This window comes from Aquarana catesbeiana, linkage group LG01 (assembly GCF_042186555.1).
Source record: "Aquarana catesbeiana isolate 2022-GZ linkage group LG01, ASM4218655v1, whole genome shotgun sequence".
Lineage (NCBI taxonomy): Eukaryota > Metazoa > Chordata > Amphibia > Anura > Ranidae > Aquarana > Aquarana catesbeiana.
In genome coordinates this window covers 544,119,174-544,138,947 of record NC_133324.1, presented here as the reverse complement: position 1 = coordinate 544,138,947, position 19,774 = coordinate 544,119,174, and the positions used below count along the sequence as shown (strand labels likewise).

General features: G+C 42.5%; 1 protein-coding gene across 4 annotated transcripts in view; it reads right to left on the bottom strand.

Annotated features, from left to right (window-relative positions):
- MFSD12 (major facilitator superfamily domain containing 12) overlaps positions 1-19,774 on the bottom strand; it is a 262,723-nt gene that overhangs the window by 171,879 nt on the left and 71,070 nt on the right. For 3 of the 4 annotated variants that reach the window (XM_073595179.1, XM_073595186.1, XM_073595175.1), the window contains exons 4-5: positions 17,384-17,581; positions 13,454-13,546 (exon numbers count right to left, since the gene is read on the bottom strand). In XM_073595179.1, the coding sequence (XP_073451280.1) occupies positions 13,454-13,546; positions 17,384-17,581 (291 nt within the window). The remainder of the gene's footprint in view (positions 1-13,453; positions 13,547-17,383; positions 17,582-19,774) is intronic. The other variant, XM_073595182.1, reaches the window with a different exon arrangement.

The window sequence follows — 19,774 nt, the reverse complement described above, 5'->3', positions numbered from 1 at the left end:
AGTTATATTATTACTAAGTACTCTTGTGAGCATAAACAAATAAGAAATATTCTGAACAAACATTGGCATCTTTTATGTACGGATGCCACTTTTGCGCCTTTGGTTACAGATCGTGCTTTAATTACATATAGAAGGGCCTCTTTCTATCTAAAGGCCACGACAGCACCTGGCCTCAATGAGGCTTTTAATTTCAAGCCGAATTTGCCAGGATTTGAGTCAGGAATCTGAGTTGGACCTAAGACTTAAAATTCTCATATTTCCAAATACAATTTTTTACGCAAGCATTATCCTAATTTAACGGACATAGTTTTGGCATATCTTCTATTCATTAATTTATCTGATATCACACCGCTTTGGGTTTTGTGGCATAGCTGTGTCTATGCTGGAATTTGATATTAATCTTTGTCTGCCTGCAATTGCATGCATCTCCACTAGAGGTCACCTTGCTAATTGTTGTTGTTTCAATTTTTAGTGTGTTACTGCTTTATGGATTCCCACACACCGGAAGTAATGTTCTGACCCCTGTTTATGAAGTATCAATTGGCAGCTCTTGCTTCACTGCCCGGTGTGCGTAGGTCCTTTGCCTTACCCCCCCTTTTTCAGGGGGTGACTGGACAATTTTCGGCTTTGGGTTTCTGGACATTGCGTCAGTGGTTCCCCCCCCGTGTTCCAGCCTGGAGCGCGATGACACGGGACGTGACCCTGCCACCTTGACAGGCCTGCGCCGTGCATCACCACGTTGAGGGACTCAATGGGGATGCTTTGACATCCTATCTGGGAGCGGACATTCCCACCTAGGGACCAACTGTTTGCCATCGCAATTAGGACTGCAATTGGCATAACCTATTTGGACACAGCCTTATCTACCTGCACCCAAGGCAATAATTTGATGTGCCTTGGAAGGGCATGGTGGAAGTTTGATGTGCCCATACAAGCATGGTTAAAGGTATGTTGAGGTTTTACTCTTTACACAGGACTTACATGTTTGAACTGTTGCTAAGTATGTCAGCGCAGTTTAGGTGTCTGTTTACCCATACCCAATTACCCTGAACAACTCTAATCCACACCTTTTGATTTATTTAAAGTCTTACTGGCCCACCATTAGCTGGAGCTCTTCACTCCATAAGCTACGAGTTCTTGTAGTGAAGCATTTGTTGCCATGCATCCCTGACTCTCCTATCTCGGGGTTGGATCTCTGTATGCTTCCTGTGTGAGGGATTTACCATTATTCCCATTCTCTCCTTAGACACATGAAATATTGTATGTGTGACTATGAAAGTACAGACATATTATCCATATATTTTATATGTGAAGAGATCTGTATGTATACGTTTTCTGTTTATACTTTTTTTGAATATTTTGTAAGTGTTTATACAATACTAATTGTACATTTTTTGCATATTGCATTGTAGAAATATTGTACTTTTGACACAAAAAAACCTCTGAAGGAGGACTGTAATTTGTCCGTAACATGTAAGGCGTCAATGCCAGTATGCATCACCACTAGCCCGCCTTTCCTGAGGTTGGATGGTTCACATACAGTTGTGATATTCGGTACCATGTACCTTGTTTTTATGAAGTCACTATTATTCTTATACATTTTTCTATGTTTATTTGTACTTGAATAAAAGTGTACCTTTTTTACATACATACTTGGTCTGCCTATAATAGATCCAATAGGGGTTTCAAACTGTGCTTATAGCACTAGGTTTTCCATTTGTTTCATATTTTGGATCAGACAGACCAAGTGGTTTGTTATACACACACCAATCCCTCCTTTTCCATCAAAAAAAAAAAAAAAAAAAAAAAAAACACCCACCATTTTATTCTGTAGGACCTCTGCTTAAAATATAAATATATAGATTATATATATATATATATATATATATATATATATATATATATATATATATATATATATATATATATATATATATATATAATGTTTTCTAGCAAAAAAATAAATTATTTTTTCAGGTAAACAGTGTCAGAAAAGGCTTTTGTCTTCAAGTGGTTAGAAGAGTGGGTGATGTTGGGCATAAAATGCCAGGACAGTTCAAACATCCCTCAAAAGACTCCCTTAATGGAAAGTAGGCACTCCAATGTTTAACACTTTAATATATTTTTAACATCTCCTACATTTATGCTCATAATGTTCTATATCGCTACCACACAAATACATAGCAAATTATATTGATTGCACATGTGCTATCAACATAGGATTATATTCATTATCCAGTGTATGAATTCTATTGGACTGCCTAGTGTGTGTGTATATAATTTCTGTTCATAGTATGCCTATAATATTTAGTATCCATCTATAAGGCAACATACAACAATAGAACAATTATTTGTTTCCATTTCATTTCTAAGTCTGTTTTTTAACTAAGAACTCATTCTGTTTACATTATGTCTGAGAATAAATATGTTCCACCAAGATTCTACCTCTATAAACGCCTTTTTTTGTCTTCAAAATTTGGCCATTTTGTTGTGGCCATAGTCCTTTCTATTATCAGCCTTAGAGGATTTCAAAGCACAAACAGTATAAAGTCACCTTGCCATAACCGCTCGGTTTGCCCTCCAGATAAAGCTACGTGGTGTAACGTGTAGAGGTAAAGGACCTGTGTTATGTCCGTCATAGGAGGGGTGGGACTGGGCAGGACTTCAAGAGCCGAAAGGAGCCGAGATACGCAGGACATCCGGCTCTGTGCATCTCGGCGGCGCTAAAATTTAAATACCAGACATGCTGCAATTTTGGGCAAGGCTGCAATGACACTGGGCAAGGCTGCAAATGGACACTGGGCAAGGCTGCAATGATGAACAAGGCTGCAGATGGACACCGATAAGGCTGCATTGATGGGCATTTAAATGTAAGTTTTTTTTCCTTAAACTTCCCCCCCTAAAAGTTTTTTCCCTTAAAATTCCCTCCTAAACTTGGGGTGCGTGTTATACGCTGATAAATATGGTATGCTATTTATTGAAAATGTGAGTTTAATAAATGAAGCTGGGTGGGTGAGGTTTATTCCATTTAACACCTGGTACTGCACTATTGGAGGCACTTTATATTTTTGCATGTCGGTCTGGAGTTGCAGGTGATCATCACGGAGGCAACCTTCAAAGGAGAAGTATACGAGGTGCACTTGATCCCCGCAGGACCTTGGTGGGAACCATTAAAGATCAGTGTAGAGCCTTTTTTTCCTGATGGGAATTATTAGTTGTGAGCAGTAAGAACGATCGCTGGTTCAAATCCCAACCACAACACGACATTGGAGGTTGCATGTTCTCCCTGTGCCTGCGTGGGTTTCCTCCAGGTACTCCAGTTTCCTCCCACACTCCAAAGACATGCTGGTAGGTTAATTGGATCCTGTCTAAACTTGCCCTAGTATGTATGAATGCGAGTTGGGGACCTTAGATTGTAAGCTTCTTGAGGGTATGGACTGATGTGAATGTACAATGTATATGTAAAGCGTAAATTGCGTAAATTGATGGCGCTATACAAGTACCTGAAATAAATAAAATAAAAAATATATTTGATATTGGACTTTATTTTTTCAGCACGTGTTTATTGCACATTAATATTAGATTTACTTACATGTTTTACTTGAGAAGCACTTTTTTTCCCTCTCAGTGTAATTTGAAAAAAAAAAAAAAAAAAAAAAAAAAAAAAAAAAAAAAAAGAAGAAGAAGATCTTGTATAGAATGTGTTTCAATCAACTTTCATAAATTTACTATTGGATTGTATATTTATTCAGCACATGCTTGTTATTGGATTTATGCATTTGTCAGATTGCAGGAGTGCCATCACATTAAGATATTAATTGATAAATTGCTCACACATGCCATGGGTATATGTGGAATTACACCCCAAAATACATTCTGCTGTTTCTCCTGAGTATGGAGATAGCCACACGTGAGATTTTTTGGTAGCCTAGCCACGTTTGGGTGCCAAAAACCAATCACCCTCTTCAGGATTTCAAAGGGTGTAAATTGCTCATTTCACTGCCTTACTACCGATAACAGTTTCGGAGGCCCCAAAATATCAAGTTAGCACAAACCCCCCACCACCACCACCAAATTATCCCTTTTTGGAAAGTAGAGACCCCAAAGTATTTGCTAAGAGGCATGGTGAGTATTTTGCAGATCTCATTTGTTGCCACAATTGTTTGGAAAATGAAATACCGTATTTATCGGCGTATAACACGCACCGGCGTATAACACGCACCCCAATTTAGGAGGAAAGTTGAAGGGAAAAAAAAAACTTACATTTAAACGCCCATCATTGCAGCCTTGTCAGTGCAGACTTCCCCAGTGCAGACTTCCCCAGTGCAGACTTCCCCAGTGCAGACTTCCCCAGTGCAGACTTCCCCAGTGCAGACTTCCCCAGTGCAGACTTCCCCAGTGCAGACTTCCCCAGTGATCCCAGCCATTCTGGGCTTCAAAATCGCAGATCGCGATTTTAAAATGGCGCCGCCGGCGCCGAAATACACAGAGCCGGTCCTCGGCTCTTCCCGGCGGCTGTCGTTCACTTTCGGCTCCACTCGTAGTCCCAAGCGGAGCTATCCGAACCTAGCCGAGTAGGTTCGGATAGCTCCGCTCGGGACTACGAGTGGAGCCGAAAATGAACGAGAGCCGCCGGGAAGAGCCGAGGACCGGCTCTGTGTATTTCGGCGCCATTTTCAAATCGCGGTCGGCGATTTTGAAAATGTGACAGGTCGGGATCGCAGGGGATCGGCGTATAACACGCACCTGCGATTTTCCCCTGGTTTTAAGGGGAAAAAAGTGCGTGTTATACGCCGATAAATACGGTAAATAAATAACATTTTCGTTTTGTCATTTTTCAAAAAAAAAAAAAAAAAAAAATATTCAATGTACTGCCCTGCCATTTTAGCACATCAAGAAATTAGATGGGCAAACAGAAAGTGAAAGCTGAGTAAATTCCAGTATATATACCATTTTAATAAAGACATGTAGCTGAATACATTTTTGCCTAAATATATGTCAAAATATGAGTTTATTGCATAATACCGAGCAAGCACCCCCTTCACGGCCGAACCAAACCAGGCCACATGCGGGGGGGGGGGGGGGGTGATGAGGGACGGCTCGTTGCTGGGGCCTAGATTGTGCATCCCTTACTTTAAAGGCCAAGTTCACCTTTAGAACATGTTACACCTATATTTAGAGAGCAACATGTTCTAGCTAACCCCCCTCCCCCCTGTGACAGTGGGCAGAGGTTCCCTTCCCCTGCTGTCACATTTAAAAATCAGCGCTTCACCTGCACAGTCATGTCATTCATTCAAAGGAATCTGTGGAATCTGTGAATGAATAAACTACAAGCCTCATCTCCCACCACGGCTACAGATGGCTCCTACAGACGGCTTGTAGCTTTCAATGGACTAGAAGCACCCTGATCAGTGCATTCGTAATCTACTCACACATCCTCCAGCTTTCCAAATAAAAGAGATACAGGCAGAAAGCAGGACAAGTCTGCAAAAGCCTGACACTGCACCTCCAATCCACTTGATCGCGGGTACAATGCTTGCAGCTCCTGGAAAAAATTATAACTGCAAATTTTTTTGCCATAGGTCAACTTGGACTTGAAGACTGGCAAGAAACCTGGTCAATAGATACCTTTACTATCAACATTACTATTCTTAAATTCAAGGTTCTAATCAGATGGTACTAGATGCTACTACCTTCCAGACTTGCTCACAAATATCCTGAGCACTCAGACTTTTACTTTAGGGACTGTCAGACCATTAGAGATATCCTACTCACTTGGTGAACCTGCCTGATGCCAAGTGGTTTCTGGACCAAGGTATTCACACTATTGAATAAATTGACACCCAGAGTGCAAAAGACCTTTAGCTAGCCCATAGGAGCTCAACCTTTGGCCCTCCAGCTGTTGTGAAACTACAAGTCCCATGAGACTTTGCAAGTCACTGACTGTTACAAAGCATGACTCCCAAAGGCAGAGGCATGATGGGACTTGTAGTTCCGCAATAGCTGGAGGGCCACTGGCTGAGCACCCATGAGCTAGCCCTTTTAGATTTCAAACCTCCAACCCTCATAAAAACTCAGTGTAAACTGAACCATTTTATACTTATGGTCTCTAAATGGACAAAAAGGCTTGTGCATGTAAAAAAATTCACCTTAAAGTGGTTGTAAAGTCTCCACAATAAACTCCCATGATACGTTCTCTTATGGGGCAATAGTTACATAGTAGGTGACATTGAAAAAAGACAAGTCCATCCTATGTGTGTGATTATATGTCAGTATTAAATTGTATATCCCTGTATGTTGTGGTCATTCAGGTGCTTATCTAATAGTTTTTTGAAACTATCGATGCTCCCCACCGAATTCCACATCCTTGCAGCTCTTACAGTAAAGAACCCTCTACGTAGCTTAACCACTTCAATACCAGGCACTTATATCCCCTTCCTGCCCAAGCCAATTTTCAGCACTATCGCTGTTTAAATGACAATTGCGCGGTCATGCTACACTGTACCCAAACAGAATTTTTATCATTTTGTTCCCACAAATAGAGCTTTCTTTGGGTGGTATTTGATCACCTCTGCGTATTTTATTTTGTGCTAAAAAAATAAAAAAAGACCGAAAATTTTGGAAGAAAAGTTTTTGTTTGTTATAAAATTTTGTAAATAAGTAAGTCTTCTTCACTGATGGGCACTGATAAGGCGGCACCGATGAGGTGGCACTGATATGTAGCAATGATGGGCATTGATAGGCGGCACTGATGGGCACTCGTGGGTACCGATAGGTGACACTGATGGGCACTGAAAGGCTGCACTGATAGCACTGGCACACATTGGGGATGGGCACCAATTGGCAGCTGCCTGGGCACTGATTGGAGTTTCCCTGGTGGTCTAGGGTGGCATACCTGGTGGTCCAGTGTGGTGGCAATCCCTGGTGGTCCTTGGTGGGCATCCGAGGGGGGACTGCGCTGATCACCGCGATAAGCGCCCCCACGGGCACGCGGTGGCTGTTATCCTGCCGGACGTCATATGACGCTCGGTCAGGATAACTGAACCACCGCCCGGCCATCATTCTGCTATAGGCCGGGCGGGAAGTGGTTAGGGTTAAACATCTTTTCTTCTAATTTTAATGAGTGGCCACGTGTCTTGTTAAACTCCCTTCAGCGAAAAAGTTTTATTCCTATTGTGGAGTCACCAGTATGGTATTTGTAAATTGAAATCATATCCCCTCTCAAGTATCTCTTCTCCAAAGAGAATAAGATTAGCGCTCGCAACCTTTCCTCATAACTAAGATCCTCCAGACCCTTTATTAGCTTCGTTGCCTTTCTTTGTACTCGCTCCATTTCTAGTACATCCTTCCTGAGGACTGGTGCCCAGAACTGGACAGCATACTCTAGGTGCGGCCGGACCAGTGTCTTGAAGAGCGGGAGAAATATCGTTTTATCTCTGGAGTCGATCCCCTTTTTTAATGCATGCCAATATTCTGTTTGCTTTGTTAGCAGCAGCTTGGCATTGCATGCCATTGCTGAGCCTATCTACTAGGACCCCCAGGTCCTTTCCATCCTAGAGTCCCCCCGAGGTTCTCCCCCAGTGTATAGATTGCATTCATATTTTTGCCACCAAAATTCATTATTTTACATTTTCCCACATTAACCACTTTACCCCCTTCCTGACCAGAGCACTTTTTACAATTTGGCACTGCGTCGCTTTAACTGCTAATTGCGCGGTCATGCAATGCTGTACCCAAACGAAATTTGCGTCCTTTTCTTCCAACAAATAGAGCTTTCTTTTGATGGTATTTTATCACCTCTGCCGTTTTTATTTTTTGCGCTATAAACGGAAAATACCGAAAATTTTCAAAAAAAAAAAAAAAAAAATATTTTGGTAAATGATATTTTGGTAAAAAAAAAAAAGGCAATAAGTGTATATTTATTGGTTTGCGCAAAAGTTATAGCGCCTACAAACTAGGGTACATTTTCTGGAATTTACACAGCCTTTAATCTATGACTGCCTATGTCATTTCCTGAGGTGCTAAAATGGCAGGGCAGTACAACCCCACCCCAAATGACCCCATTTTGGAAAGTAGACACCCCAAGGAAATTGCTGAGAGGCATGTTGAGCCCATTGAATATTAATTTTTTTGTCCCAAGTGATTGAATAATGACAAAAAAAAAAAAATAATTTACAAACAGTTGTCACTAAATGATATATTGCCATGGGCATATGTGGAATTGCACCCCAAAATACATTCAGCTGCTTCTCCTGAGTACAGAGATACCACATGTGTGGGACTTTTTGGGAGCCTAGCCGCATACGGGGCCCCGAAAATCAATCACGCCTTCAGGATTTCTAAGGGCGTAAATTTTTGATTTCACTCCTCACTAGCTATCACAGTTTTGAAGGCCATAAAATGCCCAGACGGCACAACCCCCCCCAAATGACCCAATTTTGGAAAGTAGACACCCCAAGCTATTTGCTGAGGGGCATGTTGAGTCCATGGAATATTTTATATTTTGACACAAGTTGCGGGAAAGTGACAATTTTTTTTTTTTTTGCACAAAGTTGTCACTAAATGATATATTGCTCACACAGGCCATGGGCATATGTGGAATTGCACCCCAAAAGACATTTGGCTGCTTCTCCTCAGTACGGGGATACCACATGTGTGGGACTTTTTGGGAGCCTAGCTGCGTACGGGGCCCCGAAAACCAATCACCACCTTCAGGCATTCTAAGGGCGTAAATTTTTGATTTCACTCTTCACTGCCTATCACAGTTTCGGAGGCCATGGAATGCCCAGGTGGCACAAACCACCCCCCCCCCCCAAATGACCCCATTTTGGAAAGTAAACACCCCAAGCTATTTGCTGAGAGGCATGGTGAGTATTTTGCAACTCTCATTTGTTTTTGAAAATGAAGAAAGACAAGAAAACAAAATTTTTTTTTCTTTTTTCAATTTTCAAAACTTTGTGACAAAAGTGAGGTCTGCAAAATACTCACTATACCTCACTATGGCATCTTGGGAGACTCTGTGTTAGTGTGCCTAGTCTGTGCAATGCTGTACCCTACGCTAATACTCTAGTGTATGGTAGCGTTCAAAACATTCACCAATGCAAAGACCAGGATTGTCAGGACAGGAGGGACAATAATAGCGGGTGTCACGCCTATATCCGCGCTTGCTGCAGACACGACATCTTTTTTGGGGGGGTTCGTTGGGTAGGGGTACTCGGGAGGACAAAGAAAATGCCTCTCATGCAGCTGACTGCATTTGGTTGGGGATGTGAATGGGGGAAGTACGGGTGGTGCAGAAGTGGTGGGTTCCCAATTAGGATTGGCGAATGCAGCAGGAAGGGCACGACGGGCCTGTGTTTGTCGTCTTCTTGGTGGCAGCGGGACACTACTTGTGCTTGCCACCTCACCAGCTTGAACTGAACTTATGGGACTCGCCACATCACCACGTGTTACTGCAGTGCTGGTTTGACTACGACCGAGGTGTACTAGGCCACTGATGCTTGCCAGTTCACCAAAACGCTACCAAAAAAAACTGTTAGCGATCGCAGGGATCAGGCTTGACTCTGCGAACGCTGCAGTTATGCGTTTAGTGTTTTGTAAGTGACAGTGATCGATCAATACTGCACTTGGGTGGGCTGGGCTGGGCGGAGGGACAAAACGCACGTGCTAGCAGGTATCTGGGCTGATACCGCTAACACTGCGTTTTTGGGAACCCTAAACTGCTGGGGACGCTAGTATAGATCTGATCGGATCAGTTATTGATCCGTTCAGATACTATACCACTAAGGGAGGTGTATCGCTACTGGCGCTAACCTAAAGCTGCCTGGGGCGATGCAGACCCTATCTGACCCTAAAACCTAACTTATAGCACCGCCGGGCGATCGGGGGGCTAAACCTTTATTCAGTAATAAACGGCGGGTGCCCTGACACTATAAAAAATAAACAAACTAACCAGCGTCACCCGTAACAGTTATACGGTGATCAATGGTGAAAGGGTTAACTAGGGGGCAATCAAGGGGTTAAAACCTTTATTAGGTAGTATATGGGGGTCCCTGACGCTATAAAAACGCTGACGGCGAACCTATATATTTACCTCCCTAACTAGCGTCACCAGTGACACTAATACAGCGATCAGAAAAATGATCAATTAGTGACACTGGCGATAGGGGGTGACCAAGGGGTTAAAACTTTATCAGGGGGGGTTAGGGGGGTACCCTAGACCTAAAGGGGGCTAATACTAACTGCCCTACCACACTGTCACAAACTGACACCAATGCAGTAATCAGAAAAAAAAAAAAAAAAACACCCCCCCCCCCCCCCCCCCCCCCCCGGTGCCCGAAGCGGTCGGCTTCTGTCCAGGAGCGATCAGACATGAGGGGGAGGCCATCCATTCATGGCCCCCCTCGCGATCGCTCCCAGCCAATGAGAATCTTCCTCTGTATAGTAAACAGAGGCAGAGGAATTGATGTCATCGCTCCTCGGCTCGGTATTTTCCGTTCCGGCGCCGAGGAGAGAAGACATCCGAGTGAGTGTAAAACACACACACAGTAGAACACGCCAGGCATACATCACACTGACACCAAGCAACGGAAAATACCGAGCCGAGGAGCGATGACATCAATTCCTCTGCCTCTGTTTACTATACAGAGGAAGATTCTCATTGGCTGGGAGCGATCGCGAGGGGGGCCATGAATGGATGGCCTCCCCCTCATGTCTGATCGCTCCTGGACAGAAGCCGACCGCTTCGGGCACCGGGGGGGGGGGGGGGGGTGTTGTGATCGGACCCCACCCGCGGGAGGCAGATCACGCACAGTTATGTATTTCTGCCTGCCTGTGCCATTCTGCTGACCTATATCGTCGTGAGGCGGTCGGCAACTGGTTAAACCTCATTTGCCATGTAGTTGCCCACCCCATTAATTTTTCAGATCTTTTTGCAAGGTTTCCACATCCTGCAGAGAAGTTATTGCCCTGCTTAGCTTAGTATCGTCCACAAATACAGAGATTCAACTGTTTACCCCATTCTCCAGGTCGTTTATGAATAAAATAGGATTGGTCCCAGCACAGAACCCTGTGGAACCCTACAACCTACCTCTGACCATTCCAAGTATTACCCATTTATCACCACCCTCTAAACTCGCCCTTGTAGCCAGTTTTCAATCCATGTACTCACCTTATGGTCCATGCCAACGGACCTTATTTTGTACAGTAAATGTTTATGGGGAACCGTGTCAAATGCTTTTTTAAAATCCAGATACACCACGTCTACGGGCCTTCCTTTGTCTAGATGGCAACTCACCACCTCATAGAAGGTTAATAGATTGGTTTGGCAAGAAAGATTCTTCATGAATCCATGCTGATTACTGCTAATGATACCGTTCTCATTACTAAAATCTTGTATATAGTCACTTATCATCCCAAGAGCTTGCATACTATCGATGTTAGGCTAACTGGTCTAATTCACAGGGATGTATCTTGGCCCTTTTTTAACTATTGGTGCTACATTGGCTTTTCTACAATCAGATGGTACCATTCCAGTCAGTAGAATGTAAGTAAAAATTAGGAACAATGGTCTGGCAATTACTTGACTGAGTTCCCCAAGTACCCTTGGGTGCAAGCCATCTGGTCCCGGTGATTTATTAATGTTAAGTTTGCCAAGTCTAATTTTAATTTTAATTCTGTCCGCTTAACCATGGAGGTGCTTCCTGTGATGTGTCATGCGCATAAACACTGAAGCACCCCCAATTCCCTCGTGAAGACGAAAAATAAATTCAATACCTTCGCCATCTACCCATCCTTTGTAACCAGATGTCCTTCCTCATTCTTTATGGGGCCAATATGGTCTGTCCTCTCTTTTTTACTGTTTACATACTTAAAGAATTTCTTAGTAATGGCAGTGTTTTTCAGCAATATAATCTCAAAATACCTTTTCCCAGCAGTGCTTCTGTGCAGTCGCATGGTTTTCTCTCTTTCTAGCAGAGACACTCAGTTGGGAGGGGCTCACATTCCTCTTCTGGTTTCAGGAGGGGAAAGGAGGAAAGTGAAGGGGAGGGGAGGGAAGGGGATCAGTTTCACACAGACCATGGAAATGACAGGAAGAGGTGGGAGAGAGGGAGATACAAATGCTGCAGAGAGAGTAGGAGGATGTAAAGTCAGTTTTACGGACAGGAACAGACAGGATCAACCAGGTATACTATATGAAAAAGGATAGATAACTTTGCAAAAAATAACTTGCACAATAATAAATAATGAAGGAAGGATCGATCCGTTCATCGCAGGAAAGATAGGTAGGTCGGTCGGTCGCAGGGTTCCAAGTAATTTTATAGTACAAAAACACAGATTTTTATATGTATGGGAACTGGTTAACAAAGAGGGGAGGAGTAGCTTCAGGGAAACAGTATTTCTCTATCACGGCTGGAGGGGTGGGTAGATGATCGGGTTTTCTATGGTCACTATGGAACTGACAGGGAGAGGGGGGGGGATGAAGAGATGTACAGGAGAGAGCTGGAATGATTGACACACAAACTGACCACACTTTTGTGGCTCAGCAGCCATGATAAATGTGGTCAGCCCACAGAGGGGAAAACAGGAACAGGCAGGATCAACCAGGTACTGCAGAAGATAGAAAGGGACAACTGACATGGCAAAGGCACTATACCATTTTCATCCTACTCCTAAGATGCTAGGCAAGAACTGAATCCTGTATTGCAGATGAGGTGTTTGGCCATCACCAAGGAGCCGCCCCTTGGGCATACTTTTAGTTTGAACTGCATCTACTGTCCTACATCTAAAGGTGGTGGCATCAAACCCGTCCACGAAGAAGTGAAGTTGTGTCCTTCAATGAAGGATAGAGAAATTACCAATCCTTTTCAAACAGCAGCACTACACATTTTCTGTAAAATTCTATGTAATATGGCAACCTGAAGGTGTTCAGTACACAGTTGTGTACTAAAATAAAAGCTGGAATTTAGGCATCCTCTGCCACAAAACTGTAACTTTTGGTGAGATATTCCTCAAGGTTTAATCACTTCTAAAATGATGTAGACACAGCAACAGTGCAAAAACTGATTAAAATGATTTAGTCACTCTCATTCGAAATCAGTACCTAAAAAAGGCTGCTTTTTCTTCAGAGAAGAATCAACTACGAATATGCCACAAGATTTGTCACAATCCTTGCAATGTACATTGATCACCCAGAGGGGAAAAAAAAAAAAAATCAACAAAAGTGAAATTACTCTAACTTACTGATTGGGATACAGCAGTTAAGGAGCATTTCTAGGCAAATGTGAAACCAAAGCAGCAAACCATTACCCTTTCTGTACTTAACAAATTCATCAAAATGAATTTTGATTGGTTGCTATGAGTTCTTGTAATTAGAACATACAAGTGCAATCTTTATTGAATAGGGCAAAAGATCAAAAATCAAACTGCAGAAAATAATAAAATGGTACTTTACCTTTGGAAGGATCAATGAATTGGTCAGGTACAAAGCTATATACGCCTGTGACAGGTTTACAATGAGACGTGTGCACATGTACAAAATGGCCACCTGTAAAAACATAACTCAGGTAAAGTACAATATAAAAAGGTCAGGATAGGTTCTATCTGTAGGGAACCTGTCCTAAAAAGTAGTATCTCTAACCTACATTTTGTGCAGCTTGAGCATGGATTGTTACAGTTCTGTTTGCTTCTGCCTGCTGCTGGAGTGTCCCTTGCAAAAGTGCAAGATACAAAATTCTGAGTTAATATCTATGTCTCCCTGGCCAACCAATTGAAAGTTTGCTGCTATTGGTGCATGCTGGGGAGGATATACAGATTTGAGGTGACTTTTCATAAAGATTCTTGCTTCCTGGGCATTTGTCAAAGATTTGTGCCTCCCAGACCTGCTGCCGGGGGTGAGACTTAAGTGCTGGAAGAGAGGCTAGAAAGAAGTGACGGTGAACCTTGTAAATCCCAGATGTTTTTTTAAAACACTCCACAGAAACTGCTCTTTTAAAACTCACAAATGACCTACTAACTGCAAAAAGCAATGGACACTATTCTGTACTCCTCCTTCTGGATCTTTCAGCTGCCTTTGACACGGTTGACCACCCCCTCCTCAAAAAAAACTTTACTCCCTCGGTCTCCATGACTGTGCTCTTCAGTGGCTCTCATCCTACCTATCCCAAGGCACCTTCAGTGTCACTTACAATTCTACTTCCTCCACTCCCCTTCCCTTCTGTCGGGGTCCCCCAAGGTTCTGTTCTTGGACCTCTTATTTTCAATCTACACCTCTTCCCTGGGTCAGCTAATAGCCTCTCACGGCTTTCAATATCATTTATACGCTGATGTCACACAAATCTATCTCTCCACCCCTCAACTCACTCCATAAGTCTGCTCACGCATCACTAACTTACTAACCGACATATCTGTATAGATGTCACACCACTTCCTCAAACTCAACTTGTCCAAAACCGAGCTTATAATATTTCCTCCCCCACGTGCCTCTTCCACTGACTTGTCTGTCAAGAGCAATGGCACAACCATCCACCCGTCCCCACATGTCAGGGTACTAGGTGTTATCCTGGATTCTGAACTCTTTCAGCCCCACATCCAATCACTTTCCAAAGCTTGCTGCCTCAATCTCCGCAACATCTCTAAACTACGTCCCTTTCTAACCAATGAAACCACAAAGCTCCTGATTCACTCCCTGGTTATCTCTCGCCTCGACTACTGCAACTCCCTCCTCATTGGCTTACCTTTAAATAGACTATCCCCCCTTCAGTCCATCATGAATGCTGCTGCCAGACTCATCCATCTTACAAACCGCTCAGTGTCTGCTACCCCTCTCTGCCAATCCCTCCATTGGCTGCCACTCGCCCAACAAATTAAATTCAAAATACTAACAATAAGTTACAAAGCCATCCACAACTCTGCCCCCAGCTACATCACTAGCCTAGTCTCAAAATACCAACCTAACCGCCCTCTCCGTTCCTCCCAGGACCTCCTGCTCTCTAGCTCCCTCATCACCTTTTCCCATATCCGCTTCCAGGACTTCTCCTGAGCCTCGCCCTTCCTCTAGAATTCCCTACCCCTATCTGTCAGACTGTCTCCAAATTTATCTACTTTTAGGTGATCATTGAAAATTTCCTCTTCAGAGAAGCCTATCCTGCCTCCATCTAACAACTGCACTATTTTCTCCATTAGCTCATCCCCCACAGCCATTACCCTTTTGAATAACTTGACCCTCCCACCTAGATAGTAAGCTCTAACGAGCAGGGCCCTCTGATTCCTCCTGTATTGAATTAGCTTGAAGTAGCTTGCTGAAGATTGACTTGGAGAGCTGGGTACAAGCTGCCACCAGTGGATATTGCATGAGGGATGTGGTCCACTTTTAGCAGATCCCATACAGAACCCACTGCTCCAAAGACTCCACTCCTTCTGAGGCATTTTTCCTCTATGGTTGTAGTGGTATGACGACTAAAGCTGGCTATACATTATAAAACTTTCTGGTTCAATTTCCTTTATATTTATCCTAAACTATGTAGTGCAAGCCAGGGCCTGTCTGATTGCATACAAATTGAAAGGGTTTAGGTTTGACCTCATATTATATGGTTATGGAGCAATAGTAGGTCCACGCCGGAGCCAATGCGCATGGCTGGCGGCCGCGATGTACGCCGGCCCCCGGTGATCACTCCACAGAGAGCCAGAACAAGGGTCTGTCAATGTAAACAGATCCCCGTTCTGACCAAGGAGGAGAGAGAGATCTGCTGTTCCTAGTGATCAGGTACAGCGATCTCTCACTACTCCCAGTGAGTCCACTCCCCCCAGAGTTAGAAACACTTTCCTAGGGAACTCTTAACCCCTTCCCTGCCAGTATCATTTATACAGTAATAATCAGTGGCTAATTTTTATCACTGATCTCTGTAGAAATGTCACTGGTCCCAAAAAAAAAAAAAAGTGTCAAAAGTGTCTGATCTGTTCACCGCAATGTTGCAGTCCCAAAAAATAAATTATTATTATTATTAATAAAAATGCCATACATTTATCCCCTATTTTGTAGATGCTATAACTTTTGGACAAACTAATCAATAAATGCCTATTGCGATTTTTTTTTTCACCAAAAATGTGTAGAAAAATATATATTGGCCTAAACGGATTTAGAAATTCATTTTTTTTCTTGATATTATAGTAAAAAAACAAAAAAAAAAAAAAAGGTTTTCAAAACAGTCGGTCTTTTGTTTATAGCGCAAAAAAAAAAAAAAAAAAAAAAAAAAAAAAGCCACAGAGGTGATTAAAAATCACCAGAAGAAAGCGCTATTTGTGGGAGAGAAAAAAAGGACATACATTTTTCTGTAAAACGTCACAACTGCGCAATTGTCAGTTAAAGCGACGCAGTGCCATATTGCAAAAAAATGGCCTAGTCATTAAAGAGGTAAACCCTTCCGGGGCTGAAGTGGTTAAGAGTGAAACACATCAATGTGGGGTGGTTTTCAGGCAGGGATTTGCAGCATGTACAGCATGGTTCAATAAAGCCGGTTTTAACAAGTGAGCTGCTGCTTTACTCTTTGTTCCTGTCTATATGCTACAGAGGTTATGAGTGCTGCATGAAGCTGAACTATAATCTCAGGAGTACAGAGTGTTGGTTTTGGCTTAAAGCGGTAGTAAACGCTCAAAGCATAGTTTTGTTCAATAAAAACAAATGTGAAGTAACGTAATGTTCCATGACCTTTATACTTTCCACACTTCAGGTGTTCAAAAGATATAGCCAAATTTCTTTATGTATGTCATCGGCCCATGCGCAATTATTCCTTCATCCACGGCATTGCTGTATTGCAGTGCAATATCGTGAGAGTGCTGATGCTTGGACAAGTTCTTGAAGCCTTGCTAAATCTTACTGCGCATGCACAAGATTACAGGCCAGCAGCATAGAAAGAAGGCAGAAGCGAAGAGCCAATATGGCACTGGCTTCTGCAGGCATCCGAAGAATTAAAAGCAAGCCAAAAAATATGAAAATGTATTAGGAGTGGATATAGCGATGTATATTGCGGGACTTCACAGATTGTCCTAATGTTTATTTACATACCAGACGGCTTTGTTTACTACTGCTTTAAAGGCTCTTTATGCTGTATTGACTAAATAGAAGTTTGGAGTCTGCATTTTTGGTAGCTTCTGGGTATCCCGTGCCCTAACCTCTCTCTCACCAAATTTATTATGCTTAACAAACTTTCTAAAGTGTTTGACACCTAATTTCTTCCACCCCACATCAAGAGCCAAAAATTCAGCCCTGGGATTTGAAATGTTTGCCTATCAAACTACCTAGGGATCTCATTAAGCCTCTTTTAGGGGTAAGAGTGCTACATATCCAATTTCATTGCCATGCAGAAAAACAAATTTCATTATTTACCTGGTAGAAAGAAGGTTCCCGAAACCAGTGATTCCATAACAGCACTGTTTCTGGAGATCTGGGAAGTGTAGCATGCTCTTGGGTAGCGTCTTCATCTTCAGTTTGGACAAGGTGTTCATAACTTTTCTTTTCTTTAGTTCCAAAGTGAAATAACACAGAGAAAACAATTCCAATGGCTACGACGATAAAAGCTAAGGACTAGGAAAAAGACAAAAAGAGGGAGCATTTTAAAAGCACAAAGAGGACAACAGAAAAAAAGCAGTTAAAGAATTCCAAGTGTCACTGAATTACTCTAAAGCAGGTAAAACGCACGATTCTGCATTTTGCTTTAAAGTGGATGTAAACCCGATTTTTTTTTTTTTATAATCATACTGTAGAGTATAAGACTTCCTATCATTTGAGCCCAGTCTTGCCACACACAGTTAATCCATCTCTGAGCAATCCTGTTTTATTGTTCAGTGAGAAAAATCTTGACAAACTGAGAAAAACTTTGTCAAATCCTCCCCCTTGCTGTGAGTGACAGGTGATTTACATCTCATGCACTAGCCTAAGACACAGGCATTATTTTTTAATTCCCTCCCCCACTCCTTTCTTCAGCAGCTCTGCAAGGATTGGATGTTCCACACCTCAGCATGATTTGGCATGCTGAAGTCATGTGGTTACTTTCCTGTCTTTTCACTGGATGTTAGAGATCATAGCAGAAGTTCAGTGTTAGAAATACACAGGAGAAAATGCATATTGACAAGGGGAGTGTAGAGGTGGGCGGGGAGTCCACTGACATCACAACTCCACCCACCGAGCTCCAGACAACAGACCCACCCACAGAATCTGCAGTTTTTCAGCTCTCATAACAGACAGAGGGGAGACATTTGACAGGTAAAGATACATGCAGGAGGCATGTATATCCTTATAGATAACCCCTATGGCAGTAGTTTAGAAAGGAGGACATTGGGTTTACATCCACTTTAATATTCAAAGCACATGTACAAAGAACGAATATCAAATGAAATAGTATGCTCTTCCTGTTGGTCTGTGTACAGTAACTCTGCAGCAAACCCAGTCCACCACTGCTGATCTTCTCACACTGCTATTTACTTGCCTACTATCTTGAGCCACTGACCTGCAATAATTTCAGAGACCCAACACAATCATTTGAATCCGGAAAGAAAAGTCCTCATCTACATAACTGCCTTGTGACAGCGACTCAGTAGTACATAATTAATCTGGTTGAAAAAAGTCCATCCAGTTCAACCCACAGAAAAAAAAAAAAAATACAAACTAGTATTGAACTAAATCAGCTGGACACAAAGGCAGCACCTGCATTTACCACATCATAAAAACAATATGCATGTTGCAGCTAAATAGCAGGAATATGCATAAATAAAATGGTTATTTAATCAACACATTGGGTCATTTAGGCAAAAACATTGCATTGTAATATATAAATTGTCTTCCTCATTTCTCCCTCCATTATTGGAGCTGAAGTATGAAAACTCCTGTTGGCAAACTGGAGCATTGCAATACAATTATATTTGACATAGCCAATACATTTTAAAAAGCAAGCAAAATTTTTAACAAAAAAAAAAAATTGGTAAATTGACTGATGAAATCATACCGGTTCCTAAGAACTGTTACGTTCAGCAAATGGCAATTTCATCACTTTGGCCACTTCCTGAAGTACATTACCCAGACAACCGAGAAAAGCCGCTCATTCCACTTTGCTTTTTATCTTCAAAACTATTGCTAAATTGCCTAAAAATTGAATGACAGCAAACAGTTCATACACAAATCTACACAAGATTATGATATCTTGAAACACATTGCTGGGGCAAATGAGCTCAATGCCACCTTGATACCGCGCCTTGACACCTCAACGGGTAAGTCCTCAATTTCCCCAGCTTCCCTGACCAAAATGTGTACACTCCTTTCAGACTTATCCCTAGTGGACGTCTGGAGGATGCTACACCCCACCACTAAAGATTTCACATATTACTCCCCGGCACACTCCAACTACAGTAGACTAGACTACATCTTCATCTCCCAATCCTTACTAGATTTTTCCCCCAACACTTCTATAGGCCTCACTTTGTGGTCTGACCATGCCCCCATACATATGAGCTTGGGAAGTATACCCACACAAAAGAAGAGAGCCACATGGAGATTAAACGACAATTTGCTTTCTGACTCAGTATGTACCCAGGACATCATACAAACTATTAAACACTTCATTTCAGACCATGCCCCTGATGACACCAACCCACTCATGAAATGGGAAGCCCTCAAATGTGTCCTTAGGGGTAAACTCATCCAACACGGCTCCAGACTTAAACATGCACGAACAGCAGACATCACACGTCTCCTGTCCTTAATAGCCACCTTAGGAGTCACAAA